The 20,572-nt window shown below is 36.3% G+C and overlaps 1 protein-coding gene across 3 annotated transcripts in view; it reads left to right on the top strand.

The window, feature by feature from the left end:
• LOC131067095 (histidine kinase 1) overlaps positions 1 to 12,050 on the top strand; it is an 88,705-nt gene extending 76,655 nt beyond the window's left edge. Inside the window, exons 8-9 of one of the 3 annotated variants that reach the window (XR_009358749.1) lie at positions 11,122 to 11,268; positions 11,421 to 11,504. Coding sequence is in view for 2 of the 3 variants with exons in the window: in XM_058002030.2 (XP_057858013.2) it covers positions 11,421 to 11,648 (228 nt within the window). In the remaining variant the exon portion in view is untranslated. Of the gene's footprint in view, positions 1 to 11,121; positions 11,269 to 11,420 lie in introns of all 3 variants that reach the window. The other 2 variants (XM_058002030.2, XM_058002029.2) reach the window with 2 other exon arrangements.
• Positions 12,051 to 20,572: the final 8,522 nt, after the last annotated feature.

The following is a 20,572-nucleotide window of genomic DNA, read 5'->3' as shown; positions in this document are numbered from 1 at the left end:
AACCCAACATGTGCTAACTCCTTATATCTGGAGTCTTCAACCTTTGAATATATTATCCTAAGCAGGGCCACATCAACTAAATGAAAATAGTAGCAGAGTGAGATACTCAGAAGTATTGATTTTTGAAATCTACATCCTTGCTGACTTGATCAGCAACATCTATTATTCAATGTATAGTCTCCAATATTTGCACAAGCCTCTCACATCCAGAAAAAAAGGAAGCAGCTATCAATGTGCACTTAGCAATATTCAGCAATGAATACCCAATCAACCCCAAACTAGGTTGCAATTTCCAACAGCAGAGCATCCAGCAAACAGGAGTGATAAGGGTGAATTATTGATTAAAAAATCCTCATGCCAGATGCATAAGATAATCAATGCCAAACAATGGAAATGAGACTCCGTCTTCTTCAAACTCTGAACCCAAAACAAAGGACCTGTGCCTGAGACTAAAGTCACACCTAGAGAGCCCCACGGGCTAGGGAATGCTCACACAAGGCAAAGATAGAACTACGTCAATAATGAAAGCCCATGCTAGCAGAATAAGGCTCCATGACAAGTTTAATAGTTTCCTGTGCCAAAAAGGAGAACCTGCGCTAATAGTCTTCAGCTTCAATACATGCGTTGAAATATTTCAATGAGCCGAATAGTGATTGATCAAAAAATATCACGCCAATATAGTATTAAAGGCGACCAAACATTTTCTCTATCGTGAACTTTGATAATGCTTTCATAAAGTGGCCAAGAGAAGAGCATGACTCTTCCAATATATTTCCATAAACTTTATCGTCCAACTTTAGGAATTACCTACCCTCACCTACCCTTGTTTCTCATTGGGCCACATGTCATGTCTGTGTGCTCACATATCCATATGGCCTTGCCTTTATAAGCAGGCTCATTTACATTGTATGTAATCAATTCAATTGAACTTTAATCAATCAATCAACTCAGTTAGCTGGGTATTTTGCATTGCATCTTGATAGGAATACAGTTTATTCTTGTCACATTTATTCTCTCTTGTTTATGTGCTTTCCATTGGACTCTAGATCTTGGCAAATTCTCACTGGAATAAAATGAATAATAAGAGAAATTAACATTGGCGATCAATAATTCCATACGTTTAATATTTATAAACCTTCTAAAGAAGCTCATGCCAAACCAACATAAAGAACTGCCACAGTCTTCATGATATTTATACTCTTTTCAAGACCAGATATGATAATAAATATTTTCAGATAATCATGAAATATCTCTAGCCAGGTATCTAATGTAATAAATAATTATGTGCCCAATGGTGCGTGATAAGTCTCTAAAGCTGCATAAAATTGAGATCCAACAACCCATCAAATAGATTTCAGAAACAATTTAACTCATTTTTAATCTCAGTTACCAGGTTCATCGGTTTTGGGCTCCAAACGCAAACCGGGTTCGTGCGGGTCCAGGTCTGCGTTGGGTTCGCCTTGGGTCCGGGCAGGGTTTGCCCTTTTGACTGTGGGTTTTCCCTGGGTCCGCCTTAGCGAACTCAGGTCGAACCCATAGTCAAAAGGGTGAACCCTGGCCGAACCCAGGCGAACCTAGGCGCAGACCCGGGTGAACCCACGGACTGGGCCAGTCAAGTCACTAAAAAATTTATATGGCATATGACATAATATGATATTATTGAAATTCTTAACCAACAATTGGCATTTGGCATTGATCAATGATGAAGTAGCACACTATTAAATGTATTTAGATTTGTAATTTTGTATATTTCTTAAATTTTGTGCATATATGTATGTATATGTATATGTATATATATGTATACATATACATATATACATATACATATACATATACATATACATATACATATATGCATACATTTACATATACATATATGCATATCCATATACATATACATATACATATACATATACATATACATATACATATATATATATATATATGTATATGTATATGTATATGTATATGTATATGTATATGTATATGTATATGTATATGGACGAACCCAACTCATGAACCCTAAAGGCAAAACTTTTTTTCCCCGAACCCACGAACCGGGTTCGTGTCCCTAAACCCGATCCCGAACCCGAATCGGTAACTTAGGTTTTAATCCTAGTGATAGTTTGCTGATAAGTAATGAAGGACTTGGGATGTCCCCTCAAGGGTTGACATAAGGTGAGTTTTAATGGTGTGGCTGGAGGAAACCCAAGAGGGTGTCACATCCCACACACTCAAACCTAAAGAACAGTATACCTGGATATTATTAGCATGGCTATGAGTGCCACAATATGAAAAGAGATGGTAGGTAGTGCATTTAAGGAGGAATGGATGCAACTGACAGAGGATGCATCGTGCCATTAATAAGGCATGGCATCCTCACCCTCCCTCATATTCTATTCAATTTCCATATGAAAGAGAGGAGGTAAGGTAACTTTCAAGGATTCACAAGGGACTTTGGGGAAAATAAGGCTTCAAAAAGAAGAAATTTTTTTTGAAATAAATGCAATAAGTAAGGTACAAAAGCCTAGGTGTAGTTGATTAAGGAGGCATGGATGAACAATCCCATTAATGAGATAAGACAATAGGAGTATGGGCAGACATGGGCACCCATCCTAACATTACGAAATGTTATTTTGGGAGAGTGACCAAAGAGAAAAGGGAACAAAAAAAATTCACTCGATACACATTAGGCTTATTCTGCGATCACTGTAGCTTGAAGATCATGTCCTGAGAGGAGAGGGAGGGAGGTTTCAGAGATTATGGGGGACAAAAAAATCATTTGGGAATTGGCTTTATCGTTTTAGGAGGAATTGTTCTTTCATCTGTTCGTAGTTCTCATATCGGCAGTTTCATTTCCTTGGGTGTGACCATATTAGAGGATACTGTGGATACCCATTTTGAGATGGGAGTGCATATTCTTGGTGTAATCTCATTCTATATTGGCACAACTTTGCATATATAATCTGAGGTATGGTCTTATGTGGGAAGTGGAGTTGCTAGTGAATGAAGGCATTGGTATAATTGCAAGTACATTACAAGGAGTTGGGCGCTACCAACCATTCTACAAGCGATGCCACTTTCCCAAATGAAAACCCTAATACTTCGTGGGTTCTTCAGTGCAATCTTTTGCTACGTCACGTCAGAGTTCAAGGTTGCCAGTCATTTTGTATGGCAGATTATTCTTCCAGTTTGAGGTCAGCAAGTAGATCATTTTATAAGTTTTTCTTTGAATATTATACAATGAAAATGCTCTGTTCTAGTTTGTATCGCAAAGGTTCATGTTCTTTGCCATTCAATGATTGTATTTAGTTTGCAAGTATAACTTCTGAAACTAAGAACATGCAACACCAAACATTGAAAGGAAAACACGATTTGCAATTAGCTTTGTCACAAATCATCCCTGCAGTAGAAGAAATCATAAAAACATTGTGCTCAAGAAGTATGCAGTTTGTTTGTTGAAAGTTCTCAATATGTTGGAATTACTTACTAGGTTATCTCCCGATGTTGCAATTTGTTATAGAAATGATCTATGCTTATTCTTTACATATGAGTAACATATAAAGTTTAAGTTAGATATTAATTATTTGGATACTGTAACTTTTGTGGGTACAAGGTAAGGGTTCCCCTTGTTAGCACATTTATTAAGGAACCATACTATTGTACCTAATAAAGTAAATTGTTAGTATGGTCTTTAGGTTATAGTCTTATATAATATTATTTGTAAGGTGAAATGAGAGTAGTAAAGTGATGGAGAGAAAAACCTCATTGGGCTACTATAATAATTGTTCATGATATCTTAGTTCAAGTGAATGATTATGGCAAAAAGGATGTGTATGTTAAGCATAAATTTTATTACATTGAGAAAACCTAAGGTTAAAGGTCATTGCTCCAAAAATGTTACAACAACTTGTGACTTTGGTATTGATAATTTGAATTATGCCTTTAGACATTTTTAATGTTGGAGCATATGTAAGGATTAATCACAACATTCCAATATAACAAAAAAAATGTAGCAGTACAACACGTAAATATAAATAGTTGATTGGCTAGTGGAATATATTGTTTTCCTTTCTTTTAATGGGACACTTTATGGATCCATATCAACGCTTGCATAATGGGTTCTTTATGATGATATCCCGGGCTATAGTGATCTTCTATGATGTTCCCTTAGTTATAATATCCAAATATATAGGAAAATATTACCATTAGTTTGGGTCAAGTATATTGACCTTAGTTGGATAAACAATGTTGCAAGGCTTCCTTTAGAATGATGAGTGGAAGCATGTTATTGGTATTGCATGTCAACATCATTCATTACATACTTTTAAATATATATAATTGCATGTAGGGATGAACATGAAAACTTATGCATTACTCGACTTGCATTAGGAGCTAACTTTTGGATGTGGGGATTATGACTATAATGATGTAACTTCATGTTATGTATTCACTATTACATGGGGTCTTTTTCCAATGATTAATTATTGTTTGCGAAAACAAAGAGAATCCCTTGTTAAGTGATATGTAACCATTGCATCATGGAGATGAACCTATAGGATATTTTGGGGAAAATTAATTAACAAATTACTTACAACAATGAAGGTCAATTATTAGAATAACTTTAACCTTGAGATATTAAGTGAATTAAGATGGCAAAGAGTTTTGGATGAAATATTTAGTTCTAAGATAACCTTATAACATGGTCCGAGAGTAAGACATAATTTATATGAACCTCAAGCCTTGATTGCATAACATAGTAAAGTGGACTTTGTTTAGTGGTGCTACGACCACACTTCACTAAACCTGTTTTCAATTATAATAATCCGCTTATACCAAGGTAAATACTTTATATAACTATATGATGTCTATAATCATTTTTAAATAGAACCTTGATACTAAAACTATCATGGAAATGAAGGGAGGTCTATTATGGTTGCTTTGAGAGATGGCTATTGGGTAGGAATAATGGCCAAGGCAAGGCTATATCTATGTTGTGAGAGCCTTGGTATATTGTTACTTGCTATACTGGAAATGTTAGTTGTAAGGTAATATAGTTGTGTTGAAAGATGGTATGGTTGTGTAGGAATCATGGTTATGGTGAGGATAAACTTATGCCGTAAGATCTATGATATTTCGAACACTTGTGATATGGGAAATATTAGATGTATTGATAAGTGCAGAAGATATCAAAATGCTTATAAATATGGACCATTTGAGTAATTATATTGCAATGAAAATAGTGAATCAAGTTCCTTATGTCATTTTAACCTCCTTGTTAAGTAAACAATAAGATATGTTTATAATTTTGGAATGCTATTAGATATTGGAGCAAGGCTTTAATATGATTACAAGACATCAATTGACCCCTTAAGCATAATAACTCTATAGTGAACATATTATAATAATTTTAAATGGAACTAATTTCCTATGGGTTGTGTGAACCAAGGTAATTTATGTTGGGTAATAAGCCTAGCTCTAAGACAATGTGATAAACCTAGGAAACCTAAGTGTAGGTGTCCTTGAGAGAAACGCAGGTGGTCCTTGGGTGAAGGATGCCCATGTGACTTTGACCCGTTTGGAAGCGGGAACGCAGGTGGTCCTTGGGTGAAGGATGCCCATGTGACTTCAAGCTCGTAGGGGTAGGATCTAGTGGGGGGGGGGGAATAACTCCAAGGTTTGGGGTTGTTCCTAACTTGTCCACCCTTCCTCTTTAGTAGGCTTCAAAGGAGGCTGAATAGGCATTAGAATAATATGAAAGAGTTAAGAAAGTGTTATAACTCGTATGTAATATTTATCGTGTTTTGAATGATTAGTTGATAAAATGAAGGGTAGACCACCTTATGGTTAGTTTGTTTATCTATTGAGTAAAGGCAATCTTATGATGGGTTCAAGTGATCTTAGGCGAATGTGCAATTTAATCCTAGACCTATAAGACTTTGTGTATACTCATAGAGTAGACAATTATGATCTATTTGTTTTGAATTAGGAACCTCTCTTCCAGTTATAGTGCTAAGCCATGTACAGGTGCTGACTTTTACAGTTATGGATGGAGTAAGGGCCCTAGGAGGGCATAGGTAGAGGTTGTATACCTGATTGCATAGGCTACCCTTCTCCATCCGAGGTGATCACCGATGGAAATCCTATTGCCCGCATAAGATAAGCTTATCCGCTCAAGATTGACAGTAGTCAAGGAGCGTACTATGTTGGTAGAGTGTCAGCCGTTACCCCTAGTTAGTGGATGGTATTCGCCAGTTGCATGCAGGCAAGGGATACCCCGCTTAGATCTAGGGTTTTGGACAGATTCCGCCAAGAGCATGTGGGTCTTGGGGCCAGTAACATGCCGACAATGTATGTCCTTGTTGCTTAGCCGTTCGATGGATTGTAGGGAAGAGAATTTCTAATGAAGAATAAGTAGGTAATAATTGGACCAAACCTTGTGTAATATGGATATATATTTATGTGGAAATGGTATACTTGACTTGTTAGGTTGAGGATAGATACCCGGTGTAGTATGGGATACATCGAACATTGTTTCCACTTGCTCGTTGGTGCAAAAGACTAGATAAAGAATGTGTCCCACGGTGTAGTGCACAATGCACGTACATTTCTTTATCTAGGATGCACTATGGGCAAGTGGTAGCTAGTGTTATGGATATGTTAGTTCCTCACTGTGTAAATGCTAGTCACTAGGTATGTGATTCCTACCGAAGCTAGTCACTGTATACGGGAAATGTATATTGAAGCTAGTCCCTATGATTATGGAATGTATGCTAGAGCTAGTCACTTTGTATATGTGACGTAAGCTAGAGCTATTCATCACGTGTGTGATGTGTACGAGTTAGTCCCATGTGTTAATGGGAAATTTGCTCGTATCACTCTTTATGGAAATGGGAACTTTTGGAAGGATTTGACCCCTGTGTGATTGTGTACACATGTACACTACCTAATGGCCGATGGTTGTCTTCTATTGATATAAACTAAGTTTTATTGATTGCATAAAATTAATAATCAGGGGTAAGGATAGATCAAGGATCTCATACAGGAGGAGAGTAGGATCTCCCTTTAACCTTTGGGGTCAAACTATGAAGCCTTTTATTTCTCTCCAAGGGATACGTAGGCAGGGTCATTGGGAATGAATCCTCGAGGTTTAAGGCTAGGTCTAATAGGGATCTTGACCTCAAGAGCTTACCACCTTTGAGTGCAAGCATAAGTGGTGGTGTGGAACTTTGACCACTAAGGCAAATAAAGGAATTAAGAGAAGTTTGTTTAATTAAGTTGGTACTTGTAAATGTAAAAAATAAAAATTGTAGTGTCCAAGGGGTGGATATTATAGAGGGGCAGGAGGCATAACTAGAGGTAACTTTGGTAATTTCATCAGCGTCTCATTCTTTAATCTTTGCACTAGCACCAATAACTATGCAAAAGTGGTAAATCCTCATGGAAGGTTTGGTTTTGGCCAATCCATTTAGCTTAAATGTCTTTTGCTAAAAAATTAAAAAATGCTCCTAAATAAGTGATCTACTTCAGTAAAGACAAGGATCTCAAGGTTAACTACAAAGATGTTTTGGAAACATCTGTTTATGGAAGCCATCAAGTGGCAAATTATTTGGCCACATTGATGTAGATAAGATGATTTTCAACTCTAGCACATTACCTCATCTTCAGAAAGGATTAAATTTTTTGATTAAAGGGAACCTCTCAACTCTTCGTGTATAACATCCCATCAAATTTTCTGAAATGCTATGAGAGGCATAAGTAGGCAATCCAAAATGGCCCATATGAGGGGAAATCTCCTAAGTTTGATAGGATTGTTGCTTAAAGAGGCAAACAATATTATGGCTGCTTCATTTGTAATCACATATTTTGTTGTATCAATGTAATTTTATGCTACATGGTTGGGAAGACGAGTCCAAATTTGAAAATAATGCATCAAGCTACTAGGATAAGGTGGGTGTGTATGATTCGGGAAAAGGCAGCCTTGCATCATCCCTAATAAGGATGTGTATAACATTGCAAATGTGAAGGCTTTGTGTAATGTGCCCTATTGGAACGCTACTTGCTTCCCAATAGTTTCATACATCATTTAACATCATTATGTCTTAAATTAGGTTATTGATATTAGAAGTATATATAATGCAATAAATAACTAATTAAATTGAGGGTTTGGCCTCACTTTCTCCCTAACCCTACAAAAGATGGTGGAATTACTGTGCTAGGGCACTTGAAAACAGCCTATGAGTAGGCTCCCTCACGGTTTCTTAGGAACATATGTTTGTGCCCATCTCAGGACTCTCCCTCAAGGCTGGCACATTCCGTGATGTTCTTTGTGTGCCCTCACTATCAACTAGTCTCCTATTAGTATATCAGATCACTCACATAGGTTCAAGCAAGCGATTTGAGTTCTCTCATGATTTAGTGGTAATTCGTAAGTTGCACAATAATTCTAGAGTTGCAGTTGGGAAAGCAGATTAGGAGTCTTAACTTTATCTGTTTTCTCATTTTGTTTCTGATCCTCCTTTGTTTGTTTTTCTCACTCATTCTAATGAAGTGAGTAACTTGTGGCATTAGTGGTTTGGCCACTTAAACTATCACTACTTGTAGTAGCTCGATCAGTATGACATGATTACATGATTGCCTCCAATTCACTTTTTTGATGGTGTTTGTCAAGAATGCATTCTTGGCAAGCATCATAAGGAGAAATTTGACAAAGGCAAAGTTTGGAGAGCTTCACAGCTCTTGGAGTTGGCACATAGTGATTTGGTTGACCATTTCCACATCCATCCTTTAGTAGAGCTCAATATGTTTTGACATTTATTGATGATATTTCTAGATACATCTTTGTATATTTTCTCAAACAAAAGTCTGAACTCTTTGATTTATTCTTGGACTTCAAAGCATTTGTAGAGAAATAATTTGGGAAATCTATCAAAGTTTTTCTGTACATATAATGGGGAGGACTATGTCAACAAGTTTGAGCAGTTTTGTTTCTCTTTGGGCATTGACTTGCAACATATAGTTACCTACAATCCTTGTAGAATGGAGTTACAAAACAGAAAAATTGGTCCTTAAAAAAAATGGCCAAATATTTGGCACCACCATATGGGGCAAAAGCCATTAACTGTGCGTGTTATATCTAGAACCGAGTCCCTCACAAAGCTGTATAGGGGGTAAAACCCTATGAAGCTTGGACTGGTTAGAAACCCTTAGTTGAGCACTTTTGAGTGTTTGGTTCTCATGCATGGTCCCACATTTCAGTAGAGAAATGCAAGGCTATGGATCCGCAAAGAAAGTCTTGCATATTTTTTGGATATCCAGATAATGTCAAAGGCTATAGGCTTCTTGATCCTACCACTTATGAGTCATTCATTGAGAGGAGTGTTTGTTTTGAAGAGATTCATTCTAGCTCTTCTTCTACCACTTCTCCATCCACTATCATATTGGAGCCACTATGTCATGGTGATAGTTCTTTAGAGGATCTTAATCCTCCTGCTTTTGATGAGGAGTCTTCTTTCTCCACTTCAAATGGTGATAGCGATGATGGGGATTCACATTCCTTCCACGATCATCATTCATAGGTTGTTGATTCTCCTCCAGACTCTCTAGTCTCGGGACTTCTTTGGGCTCATAAGACACTAGAGTTAGTTGTGATTGGGTTGGCGATCCTTCAGATGCTAGAAGAACAAGGTCACAGTTTCAGCAAGCTCCACATTTCTTCATTGCTTCAGTTTTTGATCCACAGTTCTTTTGGAAAGCTTCAGGTGTCTTTGAGTGGGATGTAGCTATGCAGGAAGAGTTCAATTCCTTGGAGACGAACCACACTTGGGATCTTGTCCCTCTTCCTAAGGGAAGAAAACTTGTTCAATGCAAGTGGATCTATTGGACAAAATTTGCTTCAAATGGGTTGGTTGATAAACATGAGTCTCACTTGGTTGCTAAAGGATTCTCCCAAGTTCTTGGGATTGACTACTCTGATAATTTTGCACTAGTTGCCAAAATGAATTCTATCTGATTTGTCCTTGCTATTGTTGTAACTCACGAATGACAAGCTCATCAGAAGGATGTGAAGAGTGCTTTTCTTCATGGTGACCTTCAGGAGGCAACACACATGGAGTGGTCACAGGGGCTCATTCTAGATCCGTCACTTGTTTGTCGTGTTTGGTAGTCTCTTTAAGGCCTCAAACAGGCCCCTCAGGCTTAGTATGCCAAGATGGACTCCTTCCTTCTAACAATTGGGTTCATTCGTTGCCATTCTGATCCAAATGTCTACATTTTGCAGCAGGATGATATTCTCACCTTTTTGGTTGTCTATGTTGATGATTTGTTGATCACATGGAGTCACTCTTCCACTATTCAGGTATAGCTAAAACTGTCCTTCATGATCGTTTCTTGATGACAGACTTAGGCCTTTTGCACTACTTGTTGGGGATGGAGATCACTCAATCTTCTTCAGGGATATTCCTTGCAACCTAAGTATGCTCTTCAACTGGGAATAGGTTTTCGTCCACTTCCCAAAATTTCCAAGGGTTTTTTGTCCTTGGAGTCTTAACTTGTAACCAAGTTCTCCAAACCTTATAAATAATTTCCCATATATCCAATCCTCTTCTTTCATCACCTTTTATAATAAATTTGTTGGCAACCGCTCCAATAAAAGATATTAAATTTAAATGATTTAATATTTGCATCATTAAGTGACTTTAACAATATTATAATGTTAACTTTAAAAGCCACTTATATTAAATAATTAATTAAACATTAATTGCCTTAAATAATTTAAGACAATAATAATTTAATTAATTAATTAATTATTTTTTAGCAATGGCAAAAGCGGGACATTACAGCCTAATTTGGCAAAGCTTGTCAAAATACAATTTAGCAGCAGATCCTTATGACTGATGCCCTTTTGGCCTATGTCGTTAAGGTCTTTATTTATCCAGATGCAATAATATGTTTCTTATGTAATAGGATCCGATTGCAAGGTAAATCAGAAATCCTTCTAATAATCATTGTGAATCTTCATTATCTGATACATAAAACTTAGATATGCCATTCTTATCTGAGATTTTCATCCACATGCTCCAACCAACAGTAATTAGTACTATCATAATTAAATTCTTACAGGCATAATCATGATGGAGGCCTGGCTGTTTTCCCTTTGGAAGTCAAATTTGTTGCACTATGATGGGAACTGTTGAACAAAGTCGTAATACTAAAACCCTACTGTTTGATTAGTCATCACAATACACTGTTGACATGACTAACGCTTTGGTGAGTGCATGCAGAAGATCTTTTCAAAGTCCGTGTGTCTCTAATATAGTTTGCTTTACAGCTCTGCTATATCCCTTTTTTTTCTCTTTCTTTTTCTCTTCCATATTTTAGAGTTTTTACTGTATTTTTTTGATTGCCTGGTGCAATTGCAGATGCCCATAATGGATGGGTATGAAGCGACTCGTAGGATCCGTGAAGAAGAGAAGCGATATGGCTTTCATATACCAATTATTGCCCTGACTGCTCATGCAATGGCTGAGGAGGCGAGGAGATGTATTCAAGCAGGAATGGATTTTCACTTGCCAAAGCCACTGACAAGAGAGCCTCTGCTAAATATAGTAGGCAAGATCTGTGCAGAAAAAGAAGCCTTGGAATTATAGAGGATTTATCATCCCACAAAAAATACCTATGAGATTTGGTTTCATGCCATTACCTGGGCTGTGATGGGTAAATTTTTAGAGACATTCTTTTCCTTTTCAAAGACACCCAAGGTAGCATTGAAGGTTGTGACAGATGAAATGCTCATGAAGATTTCTTATTCCAATCTTTGTCATGGATCATTTAGATGTTATATCGAACAATTTGTTCAATGTGGCATGCAAGTTTGTTAGTGATTAAATAATAGATGAAATTTCAACTTAGAATGTAAAGTTGCCTCATTGGCTTCTTTTTAATATTAACATTCACATTTCAACTATTATAGAAATAATGAGACATGGCAATTCAATATAATTTCAAGTTATTTTCAACCCATAAAGCTGATAGAATTTCTAATTAACCATCATATTCTTGGTATGAGTGTTCTATTTACCACGTGATATGTAATGAACATCACCATTGGTTCTCAAATTAACATTCTATTTGAATTATTCATGTTGTTATGATGCTATATATATTTCAGCGTGCTCCATGTTTCTTCAAAGATTTTCCCTCAGCACATTGGAGGAAATTGTGCACGATCTGATGACATATCACACACTCAAAGATGTGTTTTAACAATGTTCAAAAGGATCAAATTAAGTTCTAGTTTCGAGAACGTTATATGGAAAATAAAGGAATGGAAAGTAGCCAAATCATTTCTGTTTGGGAAGGAAATGCACATTATCCACTTGATGCATAATTTTCTTAGAGTGATGCATGAAAACTTTGTAACTTTGATTTTGAGCTAATAAATAAGTAGTGAGTACACCTTAAATATCTTGAATGGAGGAATGGGGCTACCTCTTTCATATATTAATCAATTAACTCGTTCAATAATTTGTTTCTTTTGATGACGTTACTGTATATAGTAATGCTCAGAGGAAATAAAAATATCTGATTGTGAATGCTAGCCTACCTAACCTTTCATCATCGTCTACATCACCCTCCATCAATCCCATGCCTGTAAGTCCAAAAAATTACAAGGAGAAAACCTAGCCTACGTCAACTTTCAGATCTGCCATATATAAACAAGATATTGCGAAATGCAGGTCTGAAACCTTGCTTTATATAGAGGAAAAATTGCCATAAAGAGGTCACTCCTGTTCACTAGATCATTATCTTCAGCATTGAAGCTAATGCAAGATATCCCAAACACAGCTAAAATTTTGTTAAGGATACCACTTCTTCATAGTGAATTTATACAAGAGTTTCCATTGAAAAGATAGAAAATGATACAGTTGAATATTTAGTAGTTCTGAGCTCACTAGGTATCCTGGGGTCCTCAACTCTGCTAGATTATATGCCAATGTTGACCAAGAAAAGCCTTTATGGGATGAACATTCCCCTTGATGGTGAGAATATTTCCTTCAGGTATCAAATCTGTCATGTAATGGATGCACAGTTAGTGTCTATTCCACTCCTATCACAGAAAAATGAGGAAGAAGAACAATAGAAAAAACTCTAGGGTAACAGAGATGTTGAATGTTATAGGGAATCAGTCCAAAGGCCTAACCACTAGAAACCACTACATGTATTGAGCAAAAAGTCTCCAAAAAGCCAGAGGAGAGGAATAAGTACAATGTGCATATGCATTAAGAAATAAGATTGCATTGCCGGATGGGTCACAGATAAGTCTTTCTAACCTGTTTGAGGTCCTATATAATCAATCCTCGATTGAATGTTGAAGGGTATCAGAATGAATGTTGAATTTTGTCAGAATGTCCGGAAAGTTCTAATGTGCATCTCTGCAGACTTAAAAAATAGGAAGAGCTATCATGGTAAAAAATGATATTCCATCAAAGTTATGGCAGAGAAAAATAAATTTCCTATGCAGTTGCAAACACCTCAAAATGAATGATCACATCTAGAACTTCTGCAGACAAACCTGGAGGAACAGGGTTTTCACACAAGTAGTTTTCATAATATTCACCTCCGTCAAAAGGCTAAAATTGTCACATGGCCCTTGGTCGATTGGTGAAGTTAGATGGTTCGCAAAGAGCCGATAAGGGATCAAGTCTTGCCTAGTGCAAAGGAATAATGACCTTAAGAGATGAAATTGGATTATGTCTTGGGTGGATTTGGCAGAATGAGTACTCAAACCTTCGCTCAGAACTGAAGAAGGTGATAATTTGTGCACCCGATGCCACAATATGCTAATCTAGCATTGCAGAATGTTTATCCTCTAGTAGAAAGGCTAAAATCAATTGCAAGAAACAAGATTGATATATGAAGAATGTCAAGGTTTCAAGGGCTATCAATCTCAGATTTGGGACATTGAGGATCCGAGGAAGGTCCTAGAGCAAATCATACGAACCTTAGGCAATATCATGTCTTCTCAAGACAAGTGTTCTCATGGAATTGTAGAGGCTTGGTGTGCCCAGTCATTGTAGATGACTTTATAGGGTTTATTTTAGATGCTTAGTAGTTTTTTTGTTTTTTATAGACTTCTACATTGATTTGGTCAAACTGGGAATTTGATATTTGTTTTCTTATATATTTTTGATTAATATCAGGGCAAGACAATTGTCAATGTTTAGTTTTTTATGTTTTATTTTTTAAGCACTTTTCAATACACCACTTTTGAATCTTATTGAAAAGAACAGTTGATTTCTTTTAATTCAAAGGGAGCTTCCCTTACGTTTCTGTGCCTAAATTAATCTAAACAAAATACGGTTCACATTTTGAGAAAGATATGAGACCAGTCCATGTCGCTATTAAGAGGACCACAACATGTAACACAAGCAAAGTGATTTATATGACTTACCTTCATGCTACTAACAACAATCTTCTAAACATTTTTAGGTTATTGCCAATTCTCAAGTAGACCAAAGGTTCTTTCAATCAACTCCATATATCTCTGCCCTTTTTCCAAGACACAAAATGATAGTTGATATTTTCCTCAAAAAGTTATTGTAGAACTATGCCCGTCTCTCTAATGCTACCAGTACCATTTTAAATTGTCCTTTTTGAAGATGCCTTTTAAGCTTTTGCTTGTATTCCTTTCTTTTAGTGCAATGGGTTGTGATCCATCTTCTGCTACGTTATTCTTCTTCTATGGATGATGAACTAATTTGAGCTGAACTTATCTGCATTTTGTTTCAGAATTGAACTTCTCAGCTCTTAAATGAGATCATGTAAATTTCCCCTTTTTGTTGACTCAAAGATGTGAAATTGATGTATAGGATAAATCGTAACCATCTATTTGATTCATCTTGTCTTGTACAAATGCCTTAAAAAATGATGGCAGCTCCTACATTGGAACACTAACATGCAGTTTCTCCACTGAAAATTGAATTGACTACAAATCATTATTAGCCATATTATATGAATTTCGGATGTGGCCCCAAATTGTCACCAAAAGAATGCTTAGAGCCCTTTAAAGTAAAATAATTCTTTTTTGTAACTAAAGCATGATGATTTGAAGTTGCATCTGGTTCAATGCTACAAACATCCTTCTAAATATCCTTTTTGCAATGAACAATTTACCCGCTTTAAAACAATGCTGTTGTTTTTTCTAAAAGCATCCCTATAAGCGGAATATTTTTGAACAAAGGAATTGCTTTGCTTTTGATTTAGAGATTAATTCATTTGTATTTTCAACTTCTTCATCTCCAGTACCATACACATCCCTAAGAAATCACCCTCTCCCGGAATAGTGCTTTTTGCACTTTGTTGAAAACCAACATATATAACTTCAAGATAGACACCAAAAAAGATAAGTAGATGTTTTTGATTAAGGTAAACACTTCAAATGTTATTAGTTATCAAAAACCTCAATACCGGATCTTTCTTAACCCCAAATTATTTCCACTTGTTCTCTAGGTCATGGTTACAAGTGATTTAGTTCTTGCAACATTTTGATGTATCCTAGGTGGTTGCGATCCTTAGGTAGATTCATTAGAAATATTTCATGTTAATTAGATATGGTCAACTAGTCAGTGAGTCTTTGGGCCTTGTCTCAATATCAAAGCTCCTAGGTTTTATTGATATTGAATAAGAATTACCTAAAGTCGCTCAAATAACTAAATATTTGTTGTTTGATTAGGTTTTATTGATATTTATTTGTAGCAGTGTACTCCAAATTCACGTGCTGATCAACTATTTGCCCTCTTGAGAAATGGTATCTGATTGGAATATGCTTTGTATTGGAGTGCATAACCGGATTCTTTGAAATATTCATTGCACTTGTATGATTACAAAATATGGAGATGAGATGCTCATGCTCTAACTTTAATATCCTTCAAAGTTTGTTTCATCCATAGAACCCACGTGCAACAAGTTGCTGCTGCAATATATTCTACATTTGTTGTAGATAAAGAAATTTAAGCCTATTTCTTACTCAACCAAGATACAAGATTGTCACCAAGGAAAAATACTCCTCCATTAGTGCTTTTTTTTGTCATCAATACTACTGGCCCAACCTTCATCTATATACATTGTAAGGGTGAAATATTCACTTCTTGGATGCCACAACCCAAAATCCATAATGCCTTTTAGATCTTTGAATATTAATTTGACCGCTTGTACTTGTGTTTCCTTTGGCGCTGCTTGAAACCGTGCCATCAAACGAAGTGCTTGCAAAAATTAGGCCTTGTAGTTGTCACATATAATAGACTTCTAATCATTGATCAGTAAAGTGTTTGGTTTGCCTCTGGTGATTTATCATCTTTACTCAATTTACATCTTGTTACCATGGGTGTGCTCATGAAATTGCAATCCTCCATTATGATCTTCTTTAACATTTCCTTTAACATACTTGGTTTGTGAAATGAATATCCATTTATCTGATTGAGAAATTTGTAACCCAAGGAAGAAAGATAACTCACCAAGAATAGACATTTCAAATTCTTTTTGCATCTCCATAGAAAACTCTTGACACATATTGTCACTACTTCTTATAGAGGGAGAAAAATGAACCTCTTCAACAGACAGATAACAACCTCTCGAAGACTCACTAACCAACCTCTCCACTCAAGATGTAGTGTGTCTCTATACGTCCTCTGATAGCTCTCTACACAAGGACGCGGACACGGATTATGGACAACAACGCGACACGCTAGCGTTCTGTACAGACAGAATGCAAAGCTCGCACAAAAGGGCACAATGTAATAGATATGTGCTCTAGATTAATTTAAATGTGATAAATGTATATAAAATAAGGTAAAACAATTATATAAATGGAATGAAAGCCACAAAAGAAAAGAAGAAGATAATCTCACAACCGGTCCACGATATGAAGCCTCCGGCCAAATAAATCTTCTCCAATGCAACCTACACACAAGCTAGAAAGGAAAAATGTTTGGGGCTGCTTGGGGACATGCCTCAGTCAAATCCTTGTTTTGGTGTTTCCACCTCCACAGAGCCAGATAGATTGATAGATAAATAAAATAAATGGAAGATAAGATAAATGATAAATGATAGATGATAGAAGAGGGATATGATAAATCCCAAGATGCTCAAAGATAGGATAAATAGATAGATATTATTGAAGAGGCTTGAGAAAGCCAGGAGAGTTGCAAAAGAATACTGTGAGAGCTTGAGAGTGCTGTAGAAAAATAGAGATTCTTGTTGTAGCAAGAGAGAGAGAGAGAGAGAGAGAGAGAGAGAGAGAGAGAGAGAGAGAGAGAGAGAGAGAGAGAGTCGAAGAAAATTGTGAGAGCCCAAAGAATAAGAGAGATTGTGTCCAGAATCTAGAGAGCTTGAATGAAGAGAGATGATAGATTTAAAAGAGAGAAGAGGAGGGAAAAGAGGGCTGGCGAGCCATTTGAAAGATTCGCGGCCGTTTCCACCGACATGTGCAAGTGACAAGTGGAAAGGCGTGCTTAGAACCATCATTCGAACGTTAAGATGTTGCGGGACGAATGTGTGGCGCACGAACGTCTGTGTGACGCGCTAGTTGCCAAATGAATCATGCTCAAAAACAACATGAGACAAGGGAGACATGTTGTAATACCCTAAAAATGGTCACCTAAACCATGGGCCCCTAATCTCGACTACATCACCAAGGTCCTAACCAAAGACAATTAAATCAATAATGAGCACCTAATAAATTAATTTCTAAATCATCAATGTCACATGGCAAATAAATCATTCTATATTAATTAAATATTTATTTAATTAATTAATCATTCCAGGTAAATCATTTTAATCAATTATCCTATTTATTTAATTAAATATCTTGACATATTTAATTAATAAATCAATTTGACATTAAATCATTAAAAAGATATTAATTTGAAAAAATAATTAAATTTGAAAAAAGGAATTAAATTGAAAAATCTCAGAAAAGCAATTAAATCAACTAAATATCAAAATTGAATAAAAATATGAAATAAATCAGTTTTTTGGATTTTATCTTAAATTTAGTTCAATTTCCTTTAAAGCTGAGAAAAGCAGCCAATCACATCAATTCACCTAGATTGTGCTTCCTCTTGGAGAATCTTTACTACTCATCATTAATCGATCTTGACCCTTGGTCTCTCTATATTTGCATCTTTTAGAAGGAAATAGGTCATTTTGTTATGGTTTTTAATAACTACAAAATGCTCAATAATAACTGAAGATCTACCCAAAAGTGGCTACGTCATAAACATATCTCTCTATTGCCTCCTCCAATCATCCCACAACTCTAGACCCCTACATGGTCTCCATACTATTGCTATCAGGTCATGTAATTGTCTCCTCCAAAAATAAGACTTGCCCAGGTGGGGCTATGTGATATAACCTGAATATCTATATACAATAGGCTGGCCATCCCATTGTGCATCATCCACAATCGATCTACAAACTGGGATGTGCTCCCATGCCCAAATCTGCAAAACTAGAACACCTGCCGCCATGCTCTTCGCCCCTCTATAGGCGATCTCATGCATCTCATGGTACATATGTGCGAGTAAGCATGAACCCCAACCTAATCTGATTGGATGAGTATGAGTAAGCAATTTATCTAGCATCTTACCCCATCCACATAAGAATCCTTGCTACCCCCTATCAAGCATCACGAAACAGCCAATAATGCTAGCCAAAATGCAAGCAAGAGGGAACTGTGCTCCATACCTTCTCAACAGATCGTCCCAAGTGATAGACCAATCCAAGACAGTGTCATCATGAAATATGCGTCTAAGTGCCTCAATGCCTACTCATGGAGTCGCATCATAATCAACTTTATCTCCAGCAAATGATATCCTCAAAATCCCGTATACATCCTCGAGTGATAGTCATCTCCCCAGTCAATAGGTGGAATGTGTTATGCTCGCTATGAAATCGCTCAATTAACGCAGTCAAGAATCTGTGATTCACATAGATATCAGGCATCTGGAGCAAATATTCGAATCCACACAACCCAATGTGATCTCTCTATGCATTTGATAAGTTTCACACTAATCTCATAATAGGTGGATATGTACATCTGAACTGAATATCAGGCAACTGAACCTGCAAAATTGAACTCAAAATCATCACTACGTGATCAAATTTGAGCTAAGAATGTGTCAAAAGTGCTAATGAATTCAAATTTACAATAATGAAAATCAAAATTTGATGTTTTGATCATTTAAAACATACATTGTTTTTCATACGAGTAAGTACAATCAAGCAGAAAGTCGTATGACAATATTATGCATAGTACGAGAAAACAATCCAATACGAGAATTTTTAATATGTTGAACGATTAAATGGTTACTGAAGAACATCCTCGTACGATTCAAGGGTATACGTCATACGACAAATCTAATGACTTAATACGAGCAAAGAAAATTAGCCAGTTACTCGTACGACAACTCCTACTTAACCAAACGATGAAACGACTAGGGACGAACTTGAACGAAGTTTAGAATGAAAAATTCAACAAATTTGGAATGAAAGAGGCTTAAGATCGATCACTTACTGCTGCTAGGTAGTTTCAAGGTCGATTATGTTGTCTCTCGCAGTTGAATCAGTGATCTAGAACGAGAATTGCCATTTTACTCCAAAAAAGGTTTTTAAAATTTTGAGCTTTGAGAGGTAAAAGTGAATTGAAAATGACCCCTTCAACCCCTTATATAGGCGAAACCCTAATTTTCAAACTTGCTTTGATTGACACAAAATTTGTACTCTTAGCTAAATCAACCACCCTGAGTTCATTTTCGAGATCAAAATTGAAATATAACGTCAATTTTCTAGTCAAATTTTCACAACGTTGACCACTTGGCACTTTCATCTTCGCACCACTCTTCACATCACTTTGCGCTCAAATATTTTTTGAATCAATTCTGATCTCAAATTAATTCTCCAATCAATTGTCGTCCTCAGATTATCATCGATATATCATTTTATTAAATAAAATTGCCTAAAATCACTACGATCTCGCTATCTTTCAATTTCGCTCTCGAGGGGCCATACTCATTACGTCAACATTATTAGTGATTACATCATCAAAAAGTCATGAAATTTTTCAAATCTTCATCTAAAGTCGAGCATAAAATCTTTTCAATCAAAGATTAATCGAACTTCAGTCAATATCTAGGGGCATATCAAGTTTGTCCTCATCTGAATCAAACTTCAAATCGGTGTTCAGTTTCATCGCATCAAATCAAGCTGGACATTTTGTTTCGCTAATCGGTTCTTGTTCAATCGAGTTTGGAATTGGTTTTATCTCTTCACTCAACCAATTCTAGTTCAATCAAGTTCTAGATCAACGCTCATTTCTTGATCCATCAAGTTCAAGATCGGTATCTTGCTCTTCATCGGTACTCGTTTCTTGTTCAATCAAATTCAGGATCGGTATTGCTTTAATCAATCTGTTCAACTTCATTGCTTCAAATCAAGTTGAACGTCTCACTCTTCATCGATTTGTGATCAATCAAGTTCAAAACTGATTTCTCTTCTACATCAACTATTCTTTGAA

Source organism: Cryptomeria japonica, chromosome 8 (genome assembly GCF_030272615.1).
Source record: "Cryptomeria japonica chromosome 8, Sugi_1.0, whole genome shotgun sequence".
Lineage (NCBI taxonomy): Eukaryota > Viridiplantae > Streptophyta > Pinopsida > Cupressales > Cupressaceae > Cryptomeria > Cryptomeria japonica.
Note: the sequence above shows the minus strand (reverse complement) of the source record. Positions and strands in the feature narration are given on the sequence as shown.